The sequence below is a fragment of the Balaenoptera physalus genome (genome assembly GCF_965194825.1).
Source record: "Balaenoptera physalus genome assembly, chromosome: X".
Classification (NCBI taxonomy): Eukaryota; Metazoa; Chordata; class Mammalia; order Artiodactyla; family Balaenopteridae; genus Balaenoptera; species Balaenoptera physalus.
Window position 1 is genome coordinate 109,387,010 of NC_138903.1, and position 21,291 is coordinate 109,408,300.

General features: G+C 37.8%; 1 protein-coding gene across 1 annotated transcript in view; it reads right to left on the bottom strand.

Moving 5' to 3' along the window:
- TENM1 (teneurin transmembrane protein 1) overlaps positions 1-21,291 on the bottom strand; it is a 569,033-nt gene that overhangs the window by 482,660 nt on the left and 65,082 nt on the right. Inside the window, exons 2-3 of the mRNA XM_082446781.1 lie at positions 3,657-3,917; positions 1,975-2,031 (exon numbers count right to left, since the gene is read on the bottom strand). Of these exons, the coding sequence (XP_082302907.1) occupies positions 1,975-2,031; positions 3,657-3,917 (318 nt within the window). The remainder of the gene's footprint in view (positions 1-1,974; positions 2,032-3,656; positions 3,918-21,291) is intronic.

Consider the following 21,291-nt stretch of genomic DNA (forward strand, 5'->3'; position numbering starts at 1 on the left):
CTAGGCCTGCTTTCATGAATGTATGAGATCAATGGGAAATAAACAGCACGTCTGCACACAAATGTTAATTCATTAAAAATAACTTGTTTTTTCAAATTAACACGTTTTTAGAAAAACCATTTACACTCTCAACTCAAACCTCCTCTGTGAGAATCTATGGAAATGTTGAAGGCAGGCCAGGCCTGGTTATCACTGATTGAAAATTTATGGAATCTAAATTGGTGAAATCTTACTTTAGGTCGTAAGATACCAAATTGTATACTCCTTACTGAAAATTACTAGTAGGAGCAGAGTAAAACTTACAGAACTCTGAGTAGAGAAAAGTTGTTCAAGTTCATATCTTATATTCATTCATGATCCAAGGGAGGAAAAAAGTGGCTATTTGGAAAACAATCAATTGTATTTAGCTAACTTGTTTCTGAATTGCTGTTTAACTCTTCCTCCTATGTAAAATGCTGATAACAATAGAATCATTCCACAGATGGGTCATGAGGATGAAATGAGATAAAGATATTAAAAGTGTGTTTGGAAATTGTGAAGTGCTGATCAGTAAGAATAGTGAACATTCTTATTGTACTTATATGTTACAAGTACTATTCTAAACCTTTATTTACATTAATTTATTCAATCATCACAAAATCTTAGAGGTAAATAGCAATATTCTCCTTGTTTTACAAATGATGAAGTTCAAGCACAGAAACTTTAGGCAACTTTCTCAAGATCACACAGCTGGGATTTAAATCTAAGCTGCCTGGCTTCACAATACAAACTTTTTATCACTATGCTCTATTGAAATCCTCCTTGGAGGTGCACATTGGGCCAAAAGAGGCTTACAGTTAAGGACTAGTTTTTAGCAGAGTGGATCATAGTTTTATATCGGCGCCCTGCCCAATTTTGTGGTAGTGCATCCAGTTCCTAAAATAAATCATAAGGAAAATAAACCTATAAAGAAAAGAAAGGATACACAGCCTTTACTCCTGAGTCTTCCAACTCTGTCTCAGTAAATAGTGCTACATGGTCAAGGTAGATGGCTGATTATAGACTGAAGGCGAAACGAAACTGAACAGCCCCAAACATTCCTGAAGGTTCCTAACACATCCAAGGGACGTGGCACGTGAACACAGTGCGTATAGTGGCTCATCACAGTAAGCAGTTCTCACGGTGGAAGAAGGGGAGGATAATGTGCACTTTGATGAAGCTGATTCTAATATATCTTCCCTCTGATCCATTTCCCCAAGTTCCTTACATATTTTGAGTCATTGCCCTGTGGTCAGATGTGAGGATTCCCTCTGCCACAAAGTGTTTGATTTTCATTAAAATCATTAATAAATATTGCTTTCAGTATCCCTCTGCAAAGGGGCAAAGCCCAATGAGCACAATGAAGGCAAAAGTAAACGGACACCAATGTCCCCTCACTGAGGAATGACACGGTATAAAAACAGGTCTACAGAAAAGAATGAACAACATTTCCTTCATTTGAAGGTGTTATTTATAATTGATGACATGGGTATAGTGTGATTCTTAAGCCAAGCCAGAGCATCGGAAGGAAAAGACCAAGACCATTTGCTAGGTGTAAAGTTATGACAGTATCTGAACTATACTATATTAATGGCTAGAGTCATGCAAAAAATCATAGATTTTTTTATTGATAGAACAGAAAGTCATGAGGCCAAAACCAACCCAACCTGATTTAAATCTCTGCCCTCATGCTAAATCAACGTTTCCCTATTCTACCTTAAATCTCGTCTTTCTCCCCAGCTCCCCCTCCACCTCCTCATTACTATCAACATGCACACACATGAAGTCTTCCAGAGGAAAGCAAACCAACAAGCTACCAATAAACTAATCTTTGACAGGTTAATTAACCAGGCCTGTGTGTTGTTTATCAGACGGGCAGGGGTGAATGTTGTAGGGTGGGTGTCAGGGATGGGGTGAGGTAAAATAATTTGTCGTCGAATATTTGGAAACACTTGCCTTGAGTAGACCCAGCTTGAGCCTCCATGTCGCAACAAACAGGAGAGAATTTAAAACCTGTAATAGCAAACATTTTTACTAATTAATCCTTGTCTAAGTCATCTGGGATTCTTCAATCTTCAATCCTTACCCTTCATCCAGTAGTATTTTTTAAATAACAAATTCAGTGAAATACGATTCACATACCATAATGTTCACACTCTTAAAGTGTACGATTCAGTGGCTTTTAGTATTTTCACAGAGTTGTGCAACTACTACCACTACCTAATTCCAGAAGTTTCATCACCCCAGAAGAAACCCCATACCTAGGGTCTTGCAGAAGTAGAAGAATGGTGGAGCCCTACGGGGAAATTCCTTTCTTTTATTTTAATGTTCCAACCCAGTGAACTGGCTATAACTTCCTTATGTCAGGAGTGAGATGAGGAAGAACAATAAGTCTCTGAAATACAGGAGATCCTCTATCACCCCATTTCACATAAATTTGGTCGTTATTTTTCCTGTTTGACAGTTGAAGCCCCAAAACTGTAGGGGCTAGTCCAAGGTCTCCCAACTTCCATCCTAATGCTGCTTCACTTACATGAATATGCATGACATAGATCAAATATGTTCCCTTCTCACTTCCACACTTCACCTCCTCTACACTCTTGGCCTAAGTCAACAATACATACATACATACATGAAAATAAACCTAAAATATCAAGACCCTCAAGGATATTTGGTGATAGGATATTTAGTGATATTACAAATGTCATTCCTGATTATATCCTTGTGGCCAATGTCTCCTACAGGCTGAAGGAGGCAGAGGAGGATAGAATAGAAAACGCTGCAGGTACAGGGCTGTTGGCTACCTCTCTGGCACCTGAGAAAATACTCATTAGCCACTGCTAACAGACCAGGCTTTGTGGTCATGGTGATGGGACCTATGAAATTTAGACAAACAGAATGAGGAGGAGATTAGATTAATGTGTTTAATAAGCACTAATGTGACTTTTATGAAGGGACTTTGTTCTTCGGTAGGGACAGAAAAGCAGACAACAAAATAAATTAACCTCTTCCCAACAAATCAAAATGACAAAACTTTTCCATTTCTAAAAGTTGTAAGAAAATAATGTATAACTACAATTTAATGATACTGCTGTTACTACGTATTGTCTGGCAAATGGCTGATGTTCACCTTCTGTTTTTTTTAGTCATTTCAGTCCAATCTGGTTAATTTGCCTTTGTCTGTACACTTGACAGGTTAATCTGAATCAAAATAGAGAGCACATACAGAATAAGCTTGCTATACAGCTGTTTGTCTCATTGTTCATATATTGATACAAAGCCAAAATACATGACATGAGTACTTCTAAAATAAATATCACTAGTATTGCACTGGAAAATAAAGATGAAAATAAAAGGTGAGTAATGAATAAGACATGCACAATATTGCTGACTCTATGAGATTTATTCCCCTTGGGGGAATCACCAGAAATAAAAAGTACTTCATCTATTATTGTAAATGAATGTGTCTATTTGCCAGATACTTAGGTACATGCCTTGACCATGGGACCCTGCTAACCTGCATCTCCATTCTGCAGACGAAATGAAGGGTAGGCAGACATAGGGAAGGAAAACAAATCAAAGGCTAAAACCTGCATCCTCTCTGGGTTTTATGTAAGCAATATAGATAGTTCTATTACCATTCTCTCCATCAGACTTCCTTTCATGGTCAGTGTCAGTCAAGGACAATGCGGAGTTGGCCCGGCTGGACAAACAGGAACTATGCTCTGATTTCATCCCCCTTATCCACATTCTCAGCGCATGGTCAGGTGAGGCAGCACCTTCTGTCTCCGTGTCCACGTCGGATCCCATCTCTAGCTGGTAGCCATGCCGAGAAACACTGTGCATGTCTGTCTGGTAGCCAGAGCACAGAGTGTGAGGAGTTTCACAAAATTCCATCTCTGAGAAGAAACAAAGTTCAGAGAAAAGGTTTATAAACATACAGAAATACCTGGTAAAATTCTACTTTTTTGTCCTTATGTCCCTCTCCTCCATTGCTAGTATTTATGTGTTTTTGCCAAGTTAGAATTCTGGCCTTTATATTTATGGTAGCTAGGATTCTGTGCTTATTTTGCATTTCTGTAGCTTAAAATTATGCTCCTGTTGATTCTTACAAGGTTCTGGAAAAAGCATGCCCAAAATAGCTTTATACCTATAATTTTAGGTTGCACAAATGTAATGAAATAAGTGAGTGCAGGGGAGTATAAAGTGTAGAGAGCTGTCCTTTAAAAGATATTTCTCTTCTAGGAAGAATATATATGATCTGCAGAGCACACCTATGCTTAAAATATTAAAATTATTGGCTTTTCTAAGTATTTAATACACCTTAGGGTTAAGAATAAATAATTCAATGTGAAAACTCTGAGGAAAAAACATTAAGTTTAAGTATACTTTTTGAAAGTATTTTTCCTAAAACACATTAGTCTAAACTCTAAAATTATGAGTACTTAATATCACTATTTTCCATTGTCTCCAAAGAAGTATGAGGCTGACTTTATGCTAATTATTCTGTTTCATTCATTCTTTCAAGAAATACATAAAAAAACTTTCAATTGCATATTGCACCTCAGCAGTGCTTCAAGGCTTGGATTCTCCCCCCAATTCCCCCTAAGCCTTAGAATCATAAAATATTTAAGATCTTAGAGATGCTGTAATGAATCCCTTTTGTTTACAGTTGAGGAAAATGAAGTCCACAGGGTAGATGTCACTTGTCCATAGCCAATGTTAGATAGCAACAGAGCCCCTTTTCCTAAAACACTCATCTGTGCGTGGTGTCTGCTAGACACCAAGGAAGCCCCATCAACTTACTGCATGAATATCAGACATTCATTCAGTCTTACAGTCAATTTTGCATTCAATTATGGCAAGGTGTCAAAAAGGGGAAAAGATGCTTTAACAGACCTTAATAAGTTAATGAAAAATGACCACATGCCAAGACATATCATCTGAAATGTCCATGTAATACTTAGATAAGGTAATCCGGGGATGTTGTACACTATATAGGATTTTCTCAGACTGACATCAGAGACAGGGTATGTCATTTGGCCAGGAAGAAGCTTAACTGAGTGGATCTAATCCTTAGCACATATCAATAAAATGCAAACCCTAAAATGAATTTAATTCTTTGAATACAGAAAGTGCTAGAATTTAGACTGACCATATACTAGAAAGAAGAGTACAGAATACAAATATATATTTCAAAATAGCAATTTTTGTGACATGCAATTGCCAAACAAGGGTTTAACGAATCAAATCTTAATGCTTATTCAACAGCCATTAGGTACCCAGCACTGTGTTCTGTGAAACAGGTATTACAGGTAAATAAAGCTACTATATTTTATTATGAAAAGTCAATTATAAATTCTTTCAGGGTTATATGTCACTGTTGAGGATGTTGCTTATGATTTCTGTGATGAATGTCTTTTTTTTTAATAAATTTATTTATTTTTATTTATTTATTTTTGGCTGCGTTGGGTCTTCGTTGCTGCGCGCAGGCTTTCTCTAGTTGCAGCGAGCGGGGGCTACTCTTCGTTGTGGTGCATGGGCTTCTCATTGCAGTGGCTTCTCTTGTTGCGGAGCACGGGCTCTAGGTGTGTGGGCTTCAGCAGTTGTGGCACGCGGGCTCAGTAGTTGTGGCTCGCGGGCTCTAGAGCGCAGGCTCAGTAGTTGTGGTGCACGGGCTTAGTTGCTCTGGGGCATGTGGGATCTTCCCGAACCAGGGATAGAACCCGTGTCCCCTGCATTGGCAGGCAGATTCTTAACCACTGTGCCACCAGGGAAGTCCTGTGATGAATGTCTTTAAGAGTAATTCTATTTTTCTACCAAAATTGTCTAAATTCTATAGGAGTGATGCTTAAAAAAATGGCATGGTTTCCACTTGTCAAACATAAAACCTTATGAAACTGCTTCTTGACATAAGGCTAAAAGTAAAAATCCATTTTGCCCAATATAAATCTTAGTGATCTAGAATATGGGATTGGTTAATATTCATGCCTCTTAATTTCACAAAGTTTCATTCTCCAATCCTACTGTGCAGTTGTTGCTACAGCAACCTCATCATGAACCTGTCAGCTTGGAGCTGTAGGAAAGGAATTTTATACAGGCCTGCATTCACAACTTCCTTCATTCCCCTAGACCAGTGGTTCCCAAACTTTGGCATGCTTCAGAATCACCTGGAAGGCGTGTCAAAACACAGACTGCTGGGCCTGCCCTCCCCACACCCCCAGTTTCAGTGTCTGATTCAGCTGGTCTGCAGTAGGGGCCGAGGATCTGCATTTCTAACAAGTTCCCAGGTAAGGCCTACGTTATTCGTCCAGGGACTTTGAAAACTGCTTCCCTAGAGATTTCTCTGAAATCAGTGGGAGCCAGGAAAGGGGAGAAGTGAGAGAGCAACCTTATTGTGGCATTACCAAAGATTTTTCAACAACAGCTCAAATTCTATTCGGAGACACAAGCAAGAAAGTGTTTGAACTGAATTACTGTGAACTGCCGCCCCCCGCCCCACCCCCCATTTATTTGCCATGGATTCAGGGCACTAACTAGGAAATTTACTTTAGGAATTAAATTTACTTTAGGGAATTAAATTTACTTTAGGAATATTTAGGAAATAAATTTACAGACTTGCATTTATTTTCACTCATACGATGGCATATGAGATGAGACTTTCCAAAGATTTTAATATGAGCATCTGAGTCATAGTAAAGACATTCATTGGAAAAGGATGAGCAAATAAAAATAAATACATGGCTAATCTGTCATTTCAGATAACAGAGAAGTTTTTAAAAATAATCACTGATGGATGTAAGCACAATCCCTCTTTGTTAAAGAGATTTGTTTCCTATTCAGAAAGAAACTTGAACATGGATTTGTTCCCTTCTAAGGAAATGTGGTGTAACACGATCAAAAAATTACATAAGATTTCTAGTGGAACTATGATTTGAATACAAAGACTAAACCCCACATTCTCTTAGATACAGTCAGATAAAAGTACACTGCCTTGCCGATATATAACTTTTAAAAGAAACAACGCAAGTAAGTTATCAGTTGTTCATTTTTTAATGATAAAGAAAGAAATTAATAAATAAATAAGGAAAGAAAGAAAAGGAAAAGTTTCACTTATTTACAGTAAGTGTTATTCATTGAACAGCCTCGCTTCCCATTCTTGAAATCAATGTTACCATTGTAAATTATTTCCTTAAATACACAAATGTCTTGGTGGCGTTCAAAATTCCCACAGGATGCATTTTCTATAAAGCACTTACAAAGCACCATAAGTGGATGTTTTTAGCCTTGCACATATAACCTTGTTACCTAAAATACTACAGATTCCCTAGAGAAGATAAAGTTCAATGGATTTATTATAGATCTATTCTTACCAAAAAGCTAGTCACAAGAGAAATGTAAGTACAATCTTAGAATATCTAGGATTTAAATGGATAGACTGGAAACATGAGAAACTACATTTCAGGAGTAAACAGACACAGATGTTGCCAAGAGAATGATGTATGTGGGCCTTACAAACATGTATTTAATTCTTATTGTAAGGAAAACCTATTTTGCAGCCTTGTAGGAGACAAAATCTGAGCAAATTAATAAAGAGTTGAAATCCAGTTTTTAAAATGGGCAAAAGATTTGAAGAGATACTTCATAAAAAAAGATACAGGCATGACCAATAAATGAATGAAAAGATGCTCAACCTCATTAGTTATTAGGAAAGTGCAAACTAAAACCACAATGAGATACCACTACAGACCTACCAGAACAGCTAAAAAATTCTGATCACACCAAGTGTGGAGCAACTACATACACTGCTGGTAAGAAAGTAGAATGGTACAACCACTTTGGAAAACAGTTTGGCAGTTCCCTAAAAAGGTGAAGCTAAATTTAACAGGAGAGCAAGGCACTTCTGGTCATTTATCATGGAGAAATAAAAATTTCTGTCCACACAAAAAATCTGTACGAGGTTGTTCAGAAGGTTTACTCATTAACAGCTAAAAATTAGAAACAACCCAAGTGTCCGTGAATAGCTGAAATGATAAATCATCTGTGGTAAATGCACATTATGGAATACTACTCAGTCAAAAAAAATGAACTATTGACACATAACAAGATGCATGGACCTCAAAATAAGTGAGTGAAAAAAGACCAACAGAATGTGTATGTAATGCTTGTTTCCATTTAAATAGAGTTCTAGAAAATGCAAACCAACCTATAATGACAGAAAGTAGATCAATGGTTATCTGGCGAAGACAATAAGGGAGAAATGGAGAACAAAGGGGCACAAGGAAACCGTTGGGATGACCTAAATATCTGCTATCTTGACTATGGCAATAGTTGCACATGTGTATACATACCAAAGTTTATCATATTGTACACTTTGAGTATGTGTAGTTTATTGTACTTCAGTTATACCTCTATAATTGTTTTTTTAGTGGATTGTACCCCACCAGATAGTAAGAGAGTGAGGAGACTAGAGAATCCGTTAGTGTTCATAGGTGGAGCTAAGGGTCTCTGAGCCAGAAGGAGGCCCTGCTTTTTTCCTCCTAGTAGAAGAAAGCAAATGTAATATGAACAAAAAGGTAGTCAAAATTCTGTTTTGCTTATTTATAAGTCAAGAGGCAATCAAGGCTAAGTGACTCATGATTTCTCACTGATCCTCTAGGGAGCACTTTTTTCCTAGGAACATTATTGAAAACCATTTTTCGAAAACCAGTTTTAAGGGAGAAACTAAAGATGAAACTGATCACTGATCAGCTTTCAGCAGCTAAGGGAACATTCTGTAGTTGGGAATCATGTGACTAGGTTGAGTGGATTGGCACGAAGGATCACTTTAGGCCTCTATTAATGCTAATAATTTAATAATTTTTTAAAATTCTATGAAGTGCTGAATAAAATGAACTACTGTATATTCTCTCTGAATCTAGGGATTGATCTTCAGGTGTTCAGCCTGGAGAAGCCATTTATCAGAACTTGAAAGGGAAAGTAATACTTATATCAGCATTTTTCTAGAACTTCTGAGTTTCTGATGAGCTCAAGACTTTATTTTTCTTTAAATTCTACCCATCCACACTTCCTCTTAAAACGGAGCTTTAAGTCATCATACTCCAAATAAATAACTGGAGGCCAAAAAGCATGGTAAATCTTAGCTGTGACCTGAGTGATTTGGAATATAACTTCCAAAGAGTGTAGTCCATTTCCAAAATAAGAAAGAGGCAGAGGGGATAAAATTATTAGCTTTAATTACTGTAATTCATAACAAGCCTTACAGATTATATGCAAAGACAGCTGTTATTAATTAGCCATGCAGTTTTTGGGTAAGTCACTTAATATCTTGAAGCCTCAGTTTCCTCATTTGCAAAATGTTCAGGTCCAACTAGAAACAAATCTCTAGGTGACCTCCCTTGACCTCTATAAATTTCTGTAATTATAACTTAAGCCTGTTATGGCAAAATGTGGAATGGTTAATATTTTCAAATTGGAATGGGAAAAAAACTAGTGGTTTTATGAGTCAAGGTGCTATTCATACTGTGAAAGATAATCAGTCACATTAGCTAAATAAGATCTTGTGTCATGATTACAAGTCTTGCTATGTTAAAGTATTGATACAGCCTAGGTATCCATTGTGAATTGCAAGATTATTAATAAACAGAGTACATAAAATATATCATGTAAAAAGTCTACTTAATAAATAGTTCCTCATCAAACATGAAATTATCAGTTTATAAACATGGCTATTACAAACAGTACTCTATGGCATAGTGAATAAAAATTCACACAATTAAAAATACTGCAGACCCACTAATAATTCATTACTGGCTCTAGGGAAAAATACAATGAGTTATTACAGTCTTAAGCAAGAAATACGAAGGAAGGAAGGAAGGAAGGAAGGAAGGAAGGAAGGAAGGAAGGAAGGAAGGAAGGAAGGAAGGAACGGAGGGAGGGAGGGAAGGAAGGAAGGAGCAACATTAGACAGGAGGCAGATAATTTTCACAACTGGGTACCATTTTATATTTCTCAGTTTGGGGGCTTTGAAGGGGAAATGATATCAAATTGTCAAACAAATCAGTTCATCTAAGTTTACTTAAACACAGCTCTGCTGAACACCCACTCAATTTCAAGTCAAGAAAACAAAACAAAATAGACTTCTCTGATTTCTCCTAGTCTTAGAAAATTAGCCCAATTTAATTTCCTCTTCTGTTACTTTGTGAAAAAGCTGTATCAAATGCACAGTACTGTACTAGGCACTGAGCAGAGTGAGTTAACAGGACCATGTCATGTCCTTTGGCAAGTATCACAGAGAGCCTTTTTAAAGGTCCAAATGACAACAGAGTATTAAAGGCACACCACCCAGACCTGACCTTTGTTTTTCTGCTCAGGGCTCATCAGCCTTTTCTGGGGCACCGGAGTGAGAGATGGAGTGCTCCCACATGCAAGTCTGGAGCCTGTGGGTATCAGATGACTTAAATAACTAAGCTTCCTGAAGCCTAATCTCCCCCCCCCTCACAGTTCCAAATGCACCCATTATCTCGGTACTGAGGACCTACCAATTTTGCCTTATTTAATTTTCAAGATTTCCCCATCTGTCTGTATAGTGAAAAGTAAGGCAAAAAATCTGGCAGAGTTAAAAGCCCAAAGTATAAACATTCATCCTTTGTGACTGATATTGGCTAACTGGAGCCATCCCAGAACATAGTTAAAAGACTATGTTAATGTAAAAAAAAGATGCTCTCAAAAGTATAGTGATTTGTACACACTGCTACATTTAAAATGGATAACCAACAAGGACCTACTGTATAGCACAGGGAACTCTGCTCGATATTCTGTAATAATGTAAATGGGAAAAGAATTTGAAAAAGAATAGATACATGTATATGTATAACTGAATCACTTTGTTGTACACCTGAAACTAACACAACACTGTTAATCAACTGTACTCCAATATAAAATAAACAGTTAAAAAAAAGTATACTGATTTGCAAATCTGTAAAAATGGCTCAAACCAGAGAAGGACACAGAATTATAGCGTAAAGTCAAAAGGAAGGGAGATGAGATAGGAACCTAGAAGAAATCAAAAGGGACTCCAATCTTATTTAGAAAGAGATGAAAATATCCTTCAGCAATCTAAGAAGGAAGGAAATTTGATGTGGGAATAAACAACTTCTATTTATTTCCTTGAACTAATATTCATCTTAGTGCAGGGTCCAGCTTAGACTGTACTCACATAAGATGGGAGAATTTGCTCTGAAGCTAACTCAGACAGCAGTTACCACTACGATAAAAAAAGGTGAGGCCTGCTCTACAGCCTTCATAACAAGAGTCTGGGAAAAGAATCAAGGACTAGAAAAGATGGTGGGAGGTCCTGGACTTCAACAGAAATTTAGATCAATGAGAACCTGTGCATGTTCTACTTATTTCAACATTTCAAATGAGACTGAGACTTCCTGGCCTAAATGAGAGATTTTCAGGGCTACTGAACACTGAAAATGCATGATGTTCAATGGCCCTAAAAATTTCTCATTTCTTACCTGTGCTGGTCCAATTTTCTGGCTGTTCATATCACTTTGGAGCCTGAATCCTTATTGACCACTGTGGTCTTCCATGTATGCTTCCATATTTTCATTATGTTCATAAAGTATGTGAAGCTGTTTGTTTAATGTATGTATTTGTATGTGTACGTGTTAAACTGCATTAATCTGCAGCACAATTTCATCTAGAGAAGTGAGAACAGTGAGCCAAAGAGTTAGATGACCGCTAAAAACACTTGAGAGTGCTTCAAACACATACCCTTAAAAGCAAACAATGTGACTTCTATAACATTCTACCCTAATCTGTAAGCATTTATTTTGTGATGATTCAGTAAAGAAGTCAAGATAGAACTGTGCACCAGAGTCACTGGCCACAAAGAACTACTGAATAAACTACATTCTGCTCCATTAGGGGATTCCTGTTACCATCTTTCAAACATGACCTATTTATTTGTGCCTCAGTATCTTTGGACATGTTGTGTCAACCACCTGGAATACGGCCCTCTGATTTTTCACCAATCTAATTCCTAATATCCAGTTTGGGTCAGTACCTTCACAAAGTATTCTCTGACTTTCTTCTCCCTCCTCCCAATAATCTCATCCTTCCTTATAGCATTTCTATTCTTTACTACATGACTTTAAACCTGATTTTATATTTTTTCTCTATATGTATATCATCTGTATTACCTCCTGAATCAGGCCTCCGGATCCTAGAGTTTTCTAAACTTTTTAGTATCTCTCAAAATCAAATGAGATAATTTCTGCAAAGTGTTGTATGATCTATGAAGGAACATATAAATATAAGGTAGTATTGCCATCCCGTCCAGCCTTAGAATAATTCTAGGCAAGGAGTGAGCATAAAATACCAAAGTTTTAAAGTCAGTACTTAATATGAAACCATTCTTGAAAGGGTTAAATTCTTGAATCCAATTCTGACACATATGAGATGGTTTTGTTTAACATAAAACAATGCCTACCACTGCAAATTGAAAAATTGCTATTTTGGTAAATTAGCTATGCATTTTGACTGATGCTCCACAAATGTGGCAGAAAGAGAAAGACAGCAACACACTGGCTGTGGATTTAGGGAAAAAACCCAATTTATAGCAATATTAAACTAATGGGGAACAAGTTCTCTGTACCATCTTCTGACTGAGATAGTCTCACCAAGGAAGTTGTCCTCACTATTCTTTTTGGCTTAAAGAATTGGGAAACTAATTCCTATTAAAATTCTTCAAAATATACCCTAGGGTATAGAACTGGGAGGCCTTTGATCAAACCAGCCACAAAGCCTTGGTAGAAGATGATCTTTCAGCTGACTTGAGTCAAAACTTCTTTTGTTCTTCTTACCCATTGGTTCCATCCCATATACCAGATAGAAATTACCATCTTGGCAAATTTGTAGAGTGTCCTGGGGTAAATAGGTGGCTCCTCTGAGAGACTCTGTTTTCATGAACTCAGAGAATGTGTCTTTTTTTTTTTCCCCAGAGATAGAAGAAACTTTCCAAACGGGCAAAAGTTGTAGAAAGAACTTTTAGGATACTCATCAGGGACTTCTGAATTTGAATTCTGTTTAGAGAAAAACATTAAATTCTGGAGAAGAATTCCACTTCCAGTCAAGATAGGGTGACAGGGACCAAATTTCTTCTCATGCCTGAAACAGCGGCAACAAAAACCAGACAAAATATATGAAACAATGGTTTTCAGACATTGGGCAACAAAGGACGGTAATCCCTGAGATGTGGGAAACAAATGGGATGAGCCCTATGAGTGCGCCGGCTTACTGCCTGCAAAGAGTTTCCAGGCCTTAGCACAGGGGAGGGAGACTGTATGGGGAGCCTGGCAGTCTCTCTGAGTTGTGGAGACGGACCTGGTAGTCTGGGAAAGCCAAGACAGCTAGAGCTGGCAGTACAGAGTACCAAAGAGGAGAGAGCTGCAGAGAAAGAAAATTCCAGAGATCTGCAGAGGGTCCCCCTGGATGTTCACCGGAGTCCGGAACAGCACATGGATGCAAGGAAACCACTTGAGACTGGAGAAAGAACCATCTGAAAGGATTAAAGGAAGCAACTTTGAATCTGAAACAGGACTGCAAATAGTCCCTATTCTCAACCAGAGTGAAAAACCTCATAATTCATGAGCACTGAGTAGAGTACACAAAAAGGGTTTTGCATTCCTATATCTATTATTGAACTTTGTTTTGGTGTGTGGTCCATACTTGGCAACGGTTTTATCCTTTTGGGTCTTGCTATTAAGCTTTGTTAGGTGGGTGGAGTGCAACATTTGCTCTAGGGCTAATTAGACCTTCAAGTGTTATCAAGTTAAACATACACCTACCATATGATCTAACTATTTACCCAAGAGAAATGAAATCATCTGTCCACACAAAGACTTGTACATAAACAACAGTTTTATTTGTAAGAGCCAGAAGTTGGAAATAGCTCAAATAGCCATCAACAGGTGAATAACTGTAAACTCTCATATATCCATACAATGGACTACTATTGAGCCATAAAAAGGAATGAACTATTGATACATACAAAAATATGGGTAAATATCAAGCTATGCTGGATTCTTTTTAAAGGGTCAAAAAGTCTACATACTATATGCTTCCATTTATGTAAAACTCTAGAAAATGCAAACTAATCTACAGAAAGCAGATCCCAGGTTGCCTGGGAGTGGAGTAGGTTGGGAGCGGTAGAGGAAAAAGCATTACAGAGTGGCAAGAGGAAACTTTGGGGTGTTATCGATATGCTCACTATGATGATTGTGGTGATGTTTTCATGGGTCAAAATTTGCCAAATTGCACACTATAAATATGTATAGTTTATTGTATATTAATTATACCTTACTAAGCAAGTTTTTAGAAAATGGAGAAGACAAGAATGTTTTGTTTGCCTAATTCAAATGTCCCAATTGAACACTGGGAGCAGTGAAACAAAGTAACATAATTGATAAGACTGAAAAACCAATCTGTGTTCACAAACCGCCATGAATGAGGGAATGACAGGTGAATTTCTCTTGACTTGTCTGCCATTTTGCCTTCATTATGGTGAAATCAGAAGGGCTTCGATTCTGGACACTAAAATTCCTGAATGCTTTGATTGTTACAGACTGATGCAAACATGATCAACAAATTAGGTATGATCCTAATGTGGCAGGAAGGATTCATGGGCCAATCTGAGCTCAGCAATAAAGTACCGTGACAGATCAGGTGGACTCAATAACAGTGACACACATTTGCCATTCCTACCTTAACGGGCTAGTTGCCTTTGTTTTAGTCTACAGCTATAGATTTCTCACATAATCCTGGCTAACTATTCTGTCCAAATGCATGTTATTTGTTTCAAAGAAGACTTAGATGAGAGGAAATGGTTAACTCAGTGCAAATGCAGCCCTAACCTTCAAAAGCTACCTCTCACTAATGGGAGGTTAGTAATGTCCCCTTTGTTTACCACTAACTTCTACAAGGGCTCTTTAGTAGCATAGTGTATATATAGTCAATGGTAGAATAGGTTATTACACAGAAACAGTAGCACAGTAGTCAAATACTCTAGTAATCAGGGCCAGTCTTGACCTCATTCTAAAGTACAGTTCAACTGAACTAATAGAATTATTTTTGAGAGTTGTGTTTACATTACAATCCTACCTGTACAAACCTATATTTAGAAAGAAAGGCCATTCTCTATTTGCTGTGGAAATTGAGAAACTAATCTACCTCATTAACCAGGAAATTCATTTGTAACTGACAAAGTACAAGGTTTTAGACTTAAACACTTGGACTAGTAATTCTGATTTCAAAGCACACATTCTCCAGTCCTAGGGCACAAGCGGATGGAACTCAAGCTACCAAGGAACATGCAGGGGGTTTTTTTTGCTTTCTTTTTTTTTTTTTATGTATTGAAAAAAAAGTACATCTGAGGCAGGAGATAGATGGGCCCCAGGCTGATACTCCGAGATAAAGATAATGGCAGGAGCAAGGAGGAGCTGAGTCCTGCTTGGATGAAAGATAAAGAGACCACACATTTCTCCTTCTTGAGGTCAAGGAGACCTCCCAGACTACACATGCACAGAAAGGCTCCTCAGAGGTCAGAGAAGGGAGGGGGCGCCAGACCATAATATGTTTGGTCTATTTTCCAGAAACCCTTGGAATCCATCTGGCTAAAAGATGCGTGCACACACAGGGGAGGGCCCTGACTGAGACCAAATATGGACACAGAGCCTGGCAAAGCAAGATGATCGGCCAGAGGAAACCCGGAAGAATTGCCTCCATATAAGTGATTTAAACTACCACAAAGGCGTGACTCTTTCTCTGAGCCTGCCCGTGTGTGTCTATCCACACGTGCTTTTTGCCACCTAGTAAACACTTTACTTGTTTCACTACTTTCCGTCTTTCTGTTGAAATTCCTTTCTCCAAAGTAGACGAGCCAGGGCCTTGTCACCAGCCACTGGCCCTCGTGGTCTAGTGGCTAGGATTCAGCGCTCTCACTGCAGCAGCCTGGCTTCAGTCACTGGTCGGGGAACTGAGATGCTGCTTCAAGCCGCCACAGGCCGAGGCCACCAAGATCACATCCAGACGTAAATTTAGCATCTACAATGTACCAGGTCCCAAGACATACATTATTTTATATAATTCTCACAGTATGCCCTGTGAGAAAGGTTATCATTATCCCTATCATTCAAATAAAGCAACTGAGGCTCAAAGAGAGTTTATGTAAATTGTCCAAGGCCACATAGATACCAAGTGGCAAAGCCAACTTGGAACAATTTTATCACTGAGTCCTAATCACCTTATACAGCATATGAAGTTATAAGTAGCACATTCGAATTCACAGCCTAGTTTTCCTCTTTTGTACAGTGCGCATGTGGCTCATGCTAGAACTTCCTGCTTCTCGCCTTCCCAGGTTTCATTCACCTCGCTGCTGTTTCCATCTGGATTTTCACAGCCAGCCGCCAAAATACTTTGAGGGATATGGCAGCTGGGAGGCAATGAGCATTTCCTTTGTCACTGACAGTATGAAAAAGAGATCCTTAAACTATGCATATATAAGCTCATTGTTCTTATAAGAGTTTAATATATTTTTATACCTTTTGAAGTATTATTTCACTTTGTACAAATTCTTACGGATTCACTTCATCACCATCATGGCACTTTAAGTCACTGAAAATAACAGTGATATCTTAGAGCATATTCCAGGCTTCCAGACAACACAAACAACATCTGTGTCTACAGGCGGACAAATAAAATGCTGGCCTCTCCTGTGTTTAGATCCCTAGCTCACAGCAGCTACCTTGAGTTTTGAAATTATTTAACATTAACAAAATAGAGAGGAATATTATTCATTGGGAAATGCGTGTTGGGGTATTACTTCATCACATTATCACCCTGCCAGAGGAGACAATCAGATCAAAATTGGGGGCATTTCCTGTTTACAAGGTAGCATTACCATTTCAAGCTAAATAGATTGAGGCTAAATCTGTGATCTACATTCAGAACTTTACATGTATTACAGCATTCAGAGAATGGCTTTGAGTTCAAAATATTCCACAGTTTCTGATTAAATGTTGGGGAAGTTTCTCTTTATTTTAAATTTATCAAGGAGGTATGAAATTAGATAAAGGCATGCTTCTCTTTAGCTATCGTTTAGTGCTAACACTGCAGGCGATTTCTACAAAATGTGTTTTCCAAAACCTCTTAAAGCTAGAAAGCAAATACAAACAGCAACAATAACATTAATGCTTTTGAATTGGAAATTCATATGGCCCAATTCCTTAATAACGTTGCCCTAAATATTTAACCCAAACAAGCAAACGAACATTTCAGGCACTTAAAAAACAATGGTCAATCTATATACACGAATGCAATTGTGTTCATTTTACAGATTTTGGAAAGATGTGCACATGAATCAGTCTATGAGAACTGCCCAACGACATTAATGATATAAGGACGGATATAATATGAGTCTACATAATGCCTGAACAGTTGACTCCATTCAGTCCCCAAATCATCACCTTGGGGGAAAAAATCAACCTACACAAACAGCCAAACAGTGATTTGATGTTGTACTGACAAAACATCTGCTTGGTTGAATACTCACTTCCGACGAAGTCACTGGCTCTTTCACCGGTTCCAAGGTTTGTCCTAGACACGATTCTAAGGTAGGTCAGTTCCTTTTGTCCACCCACTTGCCCTTTAGCCTCTCTGACTCCATATCCAGCATCCATTATCTTTATTGTGTCACCTCCTTGCCTAGAACTTTAACTCCATCTGTTTATTCTCTCTTTCTTTTTCAACTGTTCCTTTGTGTGGCCAGTTACCTGAAACCACAGCACTGTGCTAGCAAATCTGATAAATCTAAGCCAGGTTTAGTACACTTACTTTTTCCAAACTCATGCCAAATTATATATTATCATTTTTAATAGAACACTCCCACCTTTAGTTTTCATACACTCAGTTCGTAAGTTATTCAATAAGCATTTATTAAGCACCTACTGTGTGATATACACTATGATATGATCCAGGCAGATAAGAAAGAAGGGGAAAAAAGACATGTCCTCTGCCCTTGAAGGGCTGGCAATCTAGTGCAGACCTGGAAATGATGACAGGACAAGGAGGTAAATGCCATGACAAATTTAGGCATAAAGGACTGTGGAGTCCAAGGGACGTGAGGGACTCCTCCTGCCTGGAAGATTGAGAATGGCTTCAGAGAAGAGATGATACTTTGAGTCGCACCTTAAAAAAGGATGAATATGCCTCTGGCAAGTTAAAAAGGTGGTAAGAGCATTTCTAGCAGAGAGAAAGGCAAAGGTATGTGCAGGGAAATGGTAAATTCAAAGAATAGCAAATGATTTGCTGTGTCTATGCTATAGGTGTATAGGTAGAGGGGCCAGTTTGCAAAGGGCCTTACTTGTCTCAGATTATATCCCATGCTGCTTACTGTGCCTTATATGTAAGGGTGTCAGAATCATTACACACAAGTAATCAAATTTTAAGAAATTTTCAGAAATCTATGAAGCATCCTGGAAATTCTGGAGCTCTGAGTTTTCATCCAGAATGTAAGAAAATTCACTTTTTTTAGCAAATATTTATTAACCATATAATGTGGCAGGCACTGTTCTAGGTACTAGCGAAAAAGCAACGAACAAGACAGACAAAAATCCCTGCCATCATGGAGCTCATATTCTAGTTGGAATAAATTTGTAAGAATGGTGTTCAGACCAAACTCAGTATCAGTATTACACAGATTTTCATCTGTATATTAATCTGTGTATTATTGTCTGTGTATTTCATCTGGGTATTAATTTAAGGTCTTTCCAGAGGCTTCATTAAACCTTGTGTATATGAAAGCAGTGACACGCAGGAATTTAGCTTCTTGTAACACCTGAATCTACTATGTGAAAACAATGTCTTCTGTGCATCTTCCAGCAGGGAAGTTGAGGACCTCAGGAAGCTAGGCTGAGATACGCTACATTTGGCCCTGCTATATGTATTCACTTTGCCTCCAAAAATATTTTTGGCTAAATACTTGAGAGGTTAAAATAATCTTGAGTGCAGGGGAGGAAGTGGGAGGCTAGCCTGCAGTGACTGGGACTTGCTAGGGGGGAGGAAGGGAAAAATTGAATTATTCCACAGTTTGTCTATAAAATGATACGCATATCACTGTTCTACTTCATGATATATAATCAATAAAAAAAGTACATTCTGGATAGGGTGCCCCATTTAAATACCAAATAATAGTTGCTCTAAGAATTTCAAGTCTGGGCAGGGTTATTTAAAACAGTCGATTTGTGAAGAGTTTAATTTTAGCATTAGGCTAAAATTATAGAAGGATAACTTTCACTCATCTAGGAAATCAGTTTTATTTCTTAACCTACATAAAATTCAAATGGGCCTTAGGAGAAGTGTGAAAAGAAAACTGGAAAGGCCATTTGGAATTCTAATTATTCATATATGAAATTGAAATATATATTATCTACTGGTATATTAAAAATGCAACTGGATTCCAAATTCACATTTCAATAAAAAAGCCCTTTACAATAAGAATTAGTAGAATAATTTAAGTATAAAATTGGACTCATTGGTATGTAAAAAATTGGAAAAACGTTTATCATAACTTTTTTTTTTTTTACTACTACTATTCATGTAAAAGAGACACTGGATTTTTATAAGCAGAGGTAGCAATTTATGTCTACTATGCACTTATATACATTCCCAACATGATTCCATACATAAATATTTCATTAATTTAAATAAGGGGAAAAAATCCACATGGCCTCCCAAGGCTCTTCATGTTAAAAAAGAAATATCCTAGTTCTCTTGGTGAGGTGACAGAAAACTACTTAGTCTTCAGAGATACATTACTGGGGGGGTGGGGGGTGGTGACTAGGGCACCATTAAAGCAACTGGAACAAGTAATTTATAAAAAGCACCCCCTACTAGTTTAAAGAGTTAATATGCTTCTCTCCTCTAAAATGAGTGATTTCTTTTTAGTTGTTAGCAACATAAAAACCAGTACATGGCACGCACCATAAGCAATGGGTCTTCTTAATAAAAATGATTAATAGGTACATATTTATGTACATATAGCCACATGTGCACACAACTCAACACTTTGTGATTTCCAGCCATACCTTAACTTATGCTTTCTGAAACCCAAGAGACTGGCTCCACTAGAACGTTCTCTAAAACCAGGAGCCAAGCTCCAACCAGGGATAATGAGGACAAATTGACGGCTGATCTCCACTAGATGTCACATTAAATTACGGTACCTTCTGATCCCTACCAAAATAATAATAACAACAACAGCAACAACAAACAGTTACTCTAATGCTTACCATGTGCCAAACACTATGCTATGCACTTGGCAGACATTATGCATTTAATCCTAACAATAACTCTCTGAGAGAGGTATTAGTATTATCCTGACTTAACAAATGAGGAAACTGAGAAGAGGTTAAAATACTTGACTATAGCCACCATTGCTAGTTAGAAGTGAAGTCAAAATTCAAATCCCAGTCATTTAACACCTCTTACTTCTAACTATATACTACCTAGTAGCAGAAAGGCTATGCATTCACTTTGTTACAGGTAAAATGAACTCTTACTATATGTAGAGCTAGTGGTGGTAGTGAAGCATAGTCTAATCTAACATGGTCTCCAATTTCAAGGAACATACACGTGGTAGAGTATAAAACTGGAGCCCAATGAGTGGTCCAGACAATAAGTACTAGGAGAGCAGAGAGGAGAGGAAGGTCAGAGAGAAAAATAGGTCAGTGACATCTCATGGTGGTGGTAGATTAAGCTAGGATTTAATGAATGGATAAGGTTTGAATGAGCAGAGGGAAGAGTTTAGACCCAACTGTTCATCTGTCATCTAACTCAGATGCTTAAAATGTACCTCAAATAAAAAGAAAATATACAAAGCTAATATGACTACTATTGCCTCCAAATCAGATCCTCCTCTTGGCATTGCCTTTTAGTGAATGAAACCACACAATTGCAGAAGCCAGAACCCTAGGAGGCATCCCCCCACCCCCGTATTCAACACAACATCAAACCCAGTCATTTTTATCTCTTAATTATACCTTGAACCTATCCAGTTCTTTCCTTTGCCACTTTCAATAATCCCTGGCTTAGATGACTGCAGTAACCTAACTGGTCTCCTTGCTTCTAATCTTGTTCCGTTCCAATCCATTCTCTGCATAGCCACCAAAGATATGATAAAACTAACCACATCAGCCCCTTTCAATACTT